General features: G+C 37.0%; 1 protein-coding gene across 2 annotated transcripts in view; it reads left to right on the top strand.

Annotated features, from left to right (window-relative positions):
• CSMD3 (CUB and Sushi multiple domains 3) overlaps window positions 1–7,949 on the top strand; it is a 1,928,297-nt gene that overhangs the window by 1,483,955 nt on the left and 436,393 nt on the right. For both annotated transcript variants that reach the window (XM_006830658.1, XM_006830657.1), the window contains one exon: window positions 4,847–5,041. In XM_006830658.1, the coding sequence (XP_006830721.1) occupies window positions 4,847–5,041 (195 nt within the window). The remainder of the gene's footprint in view (window positions 1–4,846; window positions 5,042–7,949) is intronic.

The following is a 7,949-nucleotide window of genomic DNA, read 5'->3' as shown; positions in this document are numbered from 1 at the left end:
TTCAGCCAAGATCCATCAGACATCAGCAATGATATCCCTCATTCCATGGCCTCTTCTGAATCTGGCTTGAACCTCTGGAAGTTCTCTGTCAATCTATGCTTAACAACCATTTCTGAACTACCTTTCTAAAACTTTATTCATATGGGATATCAAAGAGATTGTCCGATGATTTCCGCAATCAATTGGGTCACCTCTTTTTGGAATGAGCACAAATACAGATCTCTTCCAATCAGTCAGCCAGATAGTCGTCTTTCAAATTTCTTGGCAGAATGAGTGAGTGCCTCCCGTGGCACCTCACTTTTTGAAAGATTTCAATTTTTATTCCATCAATTCATGGTGCCTTGTTCTTTGCCAATTTTTTCAATGCACCTTGGACTTCCTCCTTCAGTATCATTGGCTCTTGATCACATGCTACCTCTTGTGCATGTATGTGTATATATGTGTATGTTATTATATAAATATTAAGCAGAAATAATTTTAGAGGAATCAAAAATATATTAGAGTCCACAGAGATCTGATATATTTTATTTAGGGTCTATCAGACAAGGGATTCCTTTACTTGGGATCTATTCAGTAAATAAACTGCAATTAATGTAAATATAATTAATCGTTCATAAAAATTGCTTTTATTTTGTCTGACTGAAGTCAAGAGAGTTTTCTTTTTCAAAAGCAAAAATCACCTTTCCGTCAAGCCCTTGACCTCAGGTTCTCCAGGTGTTTTCTCACTTTCCAGATGTAATAGCATTCCTGCAAATAAGCAAGGAGAATATTATTCATAGAAACCGAATCATCAAGGATTTAAAACAGAATGTAAACAAAATAATGAGATTAATGAAGCCTCTCAAAAGGAGGCTAGTCATATAAAATTGTTGTGGAGACAATATTTTAAAATTTATTTACCAGGTTCCTTTTGATTCAAAAATAGAGAATGTCATTATATTTGCATTACAGTATTACTGACATGTCATTGAAAGTTTAGGGAAAGCTTTAAAGAAGGAAAAAGCAAACTTTTCAGAATGATGAATATTGGATGGTTAGAGCTGTCAAAGAGATTAATTTTTTGAAGCAGTAATTTCAATCCTTTCTTTTCCCTCAAGGGTTTCAGTTCAATTTCATGGAGGCCATCTATAAAAGTTAGGTTGCTATTCTGGCTAAAAATTACATTGTATGTGTGTGTGTGTTTAAAGCTTATTTAAGGAAATGTTCAATATAAGATTTCAACATCATATGAAACAAATCGACAACAACAACAGACAATCCTACGACATTAATGTACATTCAGTTTTGTATTCACCCTACTGATTCTTTATTGGAAATATTTTGTGAATATTTTTATCTGGAAATAAATAATTATAGTTCCTTGGTTTAGAAAATAATTTTCATAATGAAGTGTGAGTTTAAATATAGGGCACAGACAAGAAGTAACTGTAATTTTGGTAGATCTGGTGGCAAAGTGAAGTGTGTGTATGTGCATAACTGGGAAATCAAATTATTTAGCTTTATATGTATATTTATAGACATTTGATACAACTCTTCTTTCAATGGAGTCCAGGTTGTAAGTGAGCACTGGACTGGTAAGAGCAAGGTCAGGGCTTCAAATCCACCAGCCACTCCTCAGAAATCTTATACTATACAGGATTGCTGTGAGTTGAAACTGACACATGGCATTTAGCAACTACAGCATTTTTTCAGTAGACTGCAAATTGCATAAGGACCAGAATACTTTCTGGTTATCCATTGGTCTATTTCTATAATTAGTTTGGTTGTGGGCTCTTAATAACTATTTGGTAGAAGAAAGGAGAAAAGAAAACTGACCTTATTCATTATTAAAGCACTTAAATTATGATTCCACCATTTGCTCTTTAGTTGAAACAGGAAAATTTAGTTTAAGAGCTGGTGCTCTTAAAACCTTGCAGGGAAATTATCCTGAGGCTACCTTTTAGTACAGTTACAAATTGGCACACAAAGGAAATTATTTGTGTGTATGGTGCTTCATGGCTTCATTAAAAAACCATCTGTATGAAACCAAAAGGTCAACAATTACTCTAAAACAAAACAAAACAAAAGACTATAAGGTGACAGAGAAACTACTAGAAATGAACATCTAGAGCACAGTTAAAAATACTGTTGACACATGTAAAATATGTAATCAATGTTGCTGCACAATTTATGTAGAAGTTATTAAATAGTAACCTAACTTGCTCTATAAATTGTCACTGAAAACACAAGAAAATACTATTTTTAAAAATCCTATATAGTGATCTTTCTGTAGCTAAGAATTCTTGTTATAAAACTGTTGTTATGTGTTGTGGAGTCAGTTCCAACACATAGCGACCCTGTACAAGGTTTCTGAGGCTGTACATCTTTATGGGAGCAGAAAGCCTCATCTTTCTTTCATGAAACAGCTGGTAGTTTCGAACTGCTGACCTTGAGGTTCGCAGCCTGATTCGTAACTACTACGCGACCAGAACTCCTTATAAAACTAAGTTCTTTAAATTCTTGGCAAACTTTTATGAATGGATGATATATATTCTTACTCTTACAAATAATCAGATTTTAATATAAGTTCTGTATTAGCTAGGCATGAAGATATTGTTGACTTAGATTCCAATGAGTCCCTGCTCATACTTAGATACCCACCTACTTCCTGACTTCTCATTAGCATAAGATTAATTGTAGTGTAGAAAATTAGCATAGTTCTTACCCTGAATTTGTTTCAGTGGACTTACATTGCACATTTCTTTATTTTAATTCAGGGTCACTATGGGTTGGAACTAGCTTGACAGCACTTAAAAACAACAGCGTAGTAATAATGAAGTAGAAATGATCTCTAGGCTTTCCCCTCATCTGATGACAAAGTATGTTACAGGACCTAGTCCCCAACTCTTCTTTTTTCTTGACACTTTCTCTGCCTAAATGTTCTGCCATTCTTTTAATTAACTCTCTGGGAGCACAGAAAATACTTTCTGTGTTGTGTTATTGTTGTTGTTAAGTGCCATCGAGTTGGAACCGACTCATAGCCACCCTATATAGGATTTACAAGGAACAGCTGGTGAGTCTGTGTTAGGTGTGGACTTTAATATTCAATTTGTCTTTCCCTTATAGTTTTCAGAGTACTGCGTTTGGTTTGAGGTAGACTGTCTGTCCAAGAAGTCCATGGTTTTGATTTTATAAGTACTGTGTTCCTATTTTATAAGTACAGATCTCTAACGTGGAGGATGATGAATGGAAGTATGTTAGGTTAAAAGAAGTATTTCCAGGACAGGGAAGCAGTGTGCTTTACTTTACTTCTCATGGTGAAGTGAAGTGAGCTAAACATAGAAACGTAGTCATTGTTAGATCCAGTAGCGTCGGATGGGTGTACAATAGTTGTGGGGAACAATCTATAGAAATTAAAAATAAAGACCTTTTACTGAGAGGTAAGGCATTTTATAAATTGGGATTCACAAGGTTCAGAGTATTCTGAATTAAGTGATTCAATGAGGAGACAATTCAGGAATTTTTCATAAGAACTTAAAAGGAATTTCAATAAAAATTAAGTGATTGGTTGCCACATAGGTTATGGTTACAAAATTGAGTGAGGGTATATCTGATTCATAGAAGATTACATGTGTTTCTAAAATTGCATTTTTGTAGTTTCAAAATAATCATTAAATTTTGTGCATCTGTCCTTGAAACAATCAAAGGACATGTTTAAGGTTTATTTTGAATAGCCTATATTCTAAGAATTGCTTTAGACCCAGTTTTTTGAGAATAAAATTAATCAACCAACACTCTTAGGCAAATAAAATCACATTTTGCTTTGTAATTGTTTACGAAGTAGTTTTATTTGGATCCAGGGGAGAGTGAAAGAAAGAGCAGCTGCATTCTCAATACAGAAGTTACTTTTGATTCAAAATGAAGGTCTGTCTTCAGACCTTAGGTTAGCTCTCTCAAGTGAGAAGCCCTAAGTTCATTTGGGTGTTCTCAAGCAGAAAAAAGAATCCTGGTGTGGCTCTGTGGGATAATTCACTGAACTGAAGGTTGGTTGTTCAAGTTCACCTGCTGCTCTTTGAAAATTCCTGTACAGAGTTGTAATGAGTCAGAGCTGACTTGAAGGTGCTTAACAAAAGCAATAATAATTCAGAATAAGGAGCCATTGTGTGGGACTGTGTGATAACATACTTGACTGCAAGTTTTGTTTGAATCACAAGGTAGTGGTTCAAATTCACCAGCTGCTCCTTAGAAACCCTATACAGGGTGGCTGTGAGTCAGACTCAAGGGCACTTAAGAACAACAAGAACACTCAGAATAAATAAATATTACAAGGAATTCTGCTTGTCTTTCAAAGTTGTTTAAAATACTTTTCTATCAACTATCATGCATAATAGTTTCTAATAAATTTTAAGAAGATACTATGTTTAACTGTATTCAATACTATTTTAATTTTAGTAAGACTATCCAAATTTATAAGGAGCTCTGCTAGTGTAGTGGTTACAAGTTGGGCTGCCAACCTTAAGGTCAGCAGTTCAAAACTACCAGCTGTTCGGCAGGAGAAAGATGAGGCGTTCTGCTCCTGTAAAGATTTATAGCCTTGGAAACCCTGTGTAGGGTCACTATGAGTTGGAACCAATTCCACGGTACTTAACAACAGCAACATCCAAATTTATATTGCCTAGGAGGAATCCTAGCCAATATAAATTAAATCAGAATTCCAGATATGATTAAGAGCTACTTTGTGCTTGAACCCCTAAAAAGAAGGGTATTTTCTCCCCCCATTTGAAGTAAGAAATGAATACATCTTAGAGACTGCACTTATAAAACAGTAATTGAAATCAATTTATTTCTCATCTCTGCTCGTCTACAGCAAAACTTCGAGAGTCCTGCTTCGATCCAGGCAATATAATGAATGGCACCAGACTTGGAATGGATTATAAATTAGGATCAACAGTCACTTATTACTGTGATCCGGGCTATGTTCTTCAAGGCTATTCCACACTCACCTGCATCATGGGAGACGATGGAAGACCTGGATGGAACAGAGCGCTACCAAGTTGTCATGGTAAGAGGCATTTTTGTTGTTGTTTTGCTGTTTTTATTATTCATCAGAAATCCTCAAGATACATTTAAAGTTATTTCTGGATTTTCTTTTAAATGAGCCCTTTAGCATATAGTCAACAAATGTGATATAGAGTAAAGCAGTCAGCTAGTATCATGGACTATTTTATTACATTCAATAATGTATTGGTTTGGGTAAAGATTTAATATTCACAGGTGTGTCTAAAACAACGCACGCATTATAGTAGGTAAGTTAACTGGGAGCTAAAGCATTGTCTATTGTGTTCATTCATGCATTAGAAGATGTTAAATGCTCAAAATTTATTGGCTGAAGAAATGAAGAACCCAGTGAAACCAGTATTCCAACATAAGTAGCTATATGCTAATATTTAGTAACTTACATATCAGCAAGAATTTTTTATTGATCTTAAGTTCCATGGAGTCAGTTCTGACTCACAGCAACCATGTATAGGGTTTCTGAGAAGGGACTGGTGAGAATTGTTAAGTGTCACTGAGTCTGTTCAGAGTCATAATGATTGTGTATAGGATTTCTCAGGAGCAGCTGTGGGTTTGAACCACCGACCTCATGGTTAGCATTTCAGTGTTTATACTACAGTACCACACTAGGATTCGTATTGGGATTTCTGTTATTATTGTTTGTTGTTAAGTGCTGCTGAGTCAATTCCGACCCACAGCAATCCTGTATAGTGTTTCCAAAGAGCAGGTTTCTGGTGAGCTTGAATCACTGACCTTGCAGTTCAAACGACTTTGCAGTCTGACGCATTTAGCCCACAGTGCCACACCACGATTCCGTTATTATGTTTAAGTGCCGTCAAGTCAGTTCTGACCCATAGAGACACTGTATAGTGTTTCCAAGGAGCTTGAACCACTGACCACGTGGTTCAAATGACTTTGAAGTTCATCACATTAACTCACAGCGCCATACCAAAACTCCATCCTAATGGGAACTGGTGGTGGTTCTGTGCAGTGGAGTCGGTTCCGACTCACAGCGACTCCGTATAGGGTTTCCGAGGCTGTAGATCTTTACGGGAGCAGAAAGCCTCGTCTTTCTTCCGTGGAACAGCTGGTAGCTTTGAACTGCTGACCTTGCGGGTCGCAGGACCAATTGTAATCACTACGCTACCAGAGCTACTTTAATGGGAACTAGTGATGTACAAATTGAAGTAAGGATATGGTGGTGGTAGTGGTGTACAGTGGAATCACTTCTGACTCACAGCGAACCTATATATGGTTTCTGAGGCCGTAAATCTTTACGGGAACAGAAAGTTTCATCTTTCTCCCGTGGAACAGCTGCTAGTTTTGAACTGCTGACCTTGAGTTTAGCAGTCCGACTGTAACTGCTACGCTACCAGAGCTCCTCATGCTGCACATGACTGTCTCTATACATATAGGCAGAATTCACCATGAGGTATGTCAATAAGTCCTTTTGAAGCAAAAATGTCACAGGATCAATTATAGCCCAATTAAGTACATTTCATGTTGGTTGAAAAGTCATATCCATGTGTAATTTAGGGAGACCTGAGGTAAAGTTCTTCACCTGCCTCTATGATATGAGACAAACGAAACTAAGCCTTGATTTTAAAATCTTTATTGTTGGAGTCCTGGTGTGGCACTGTGGATTAATGCATTGAGCTGCAAAATCTGCTTGAACAGCAAGGTTGGCAGTTCAAGTTCACCAGCTGCTCTTAGGAAACCCTATACAGGGTCATTATGAATCAACAAGGAGTCCTGGTCTGGTGCTGTGGGTTAATGAGCTGGACTGCAAAGTAAGTTTGGACATTTGAACTGCAAGACTGGAAGTTCAAGCTCACCAGTCACTCCTTGGAAAACCTGTACAGGTTAGTTGTGGGTTGAAACCAACTCAAGGACACTTAACAACAACAACAAGAGTCAGACACTGACTCGACTCGATGGCACTTAACAACAACAACAATGCTGGGATGTTCAGTGCCTTCCAGTTGTTTCTGACTCATAGTGACCCTGTATAGGGTTTCTGAGGAGCTGCTGGTGAATTGAACTTACGATTCAAACTGATGTTGTGATCCAGTGCTTATCATATAGTGCCATACCAGGACTTCTTAATGCTCGGTAATACTTATTAATGCTGTAGGTTATTAAAAAAATATTCAATTAGTCAGCATAACACCTATTTGAATATTGATAAACAATGGACTGGAAATTGTGATTGTCAGTACAATGATCCTAAAGAATCACAGCTCTGGAAAACGTACCCTGCACTTCCCATTGTTGTTGTTGTTAAGTGCCCTTGAGTCATTCCTATCCATAGCAACCCTGTATATGGTTTCCAAGGAGTGGTTGGTGAGCTTGAACCTGTGATCTTGTGGTTCAAACAACACTGCAACCAGCACATTAACCCACAGCGCATTACATGCTGTATTTTAGGTGAGGTGATATCTTTCTGCCATTTTAGTACTAATTAAATATAGTTTATGGATCTTATTATATGCACACATCCACACACACCAAAAATAAAAAAAGAATTGAGTATTTTAAAATTTCTTGTGAGAATTTTTTTTCACCATATCACTGTCTTAAACTATAATGTCAGGTTATTAAGTGCATCATATAAAAGTTGTTTAATTTATGCTTTAAGCTACTAAGAAAAAAAGTTTAAGATGTTTTTTTTGTTAAAACACGGCTGGATTGGCCACTACAAGAATAAGCAAGTTGTTCGCCGGGAAGCCATCAAGGCAAGCAATCAAGTCCCTTCAGTACAAACCCCCCTCCAAGACTGAAACTCAAAGAGAACACATGAGCAGGTATATACGCTTGCTGGTGACCACATTGGTCTACTGGTGAGTAGAGGAGGGGGAAAGGCAGCAATGAAGAAATGGGCTGAGTTCAACCAAGTTCCATAGACTCCCTTTGAC

The sequence above is a fragment of the Chrysochloris asiatica genome, unplaced genomic scaffold (assembly GCF_000296735.1).
Source record: "Chrysochloris asiatica unplaced genomic scaffold, ChrAsi1.0 scaffold00001, whole genome shotgun sequence".
Taxonomy (NCBI): Eukaryota; Metazoa; Chordata; class Mammalia; order Afrosoricida; family Chrysochloridae; genus Chrysochloris; species Chrysochloris asiatica.
The sequence above is the reverse complement of the archived record's forward strand: the minus strand, read 5'-3'. Positions and strand labels throughout refer to the sequence as shown.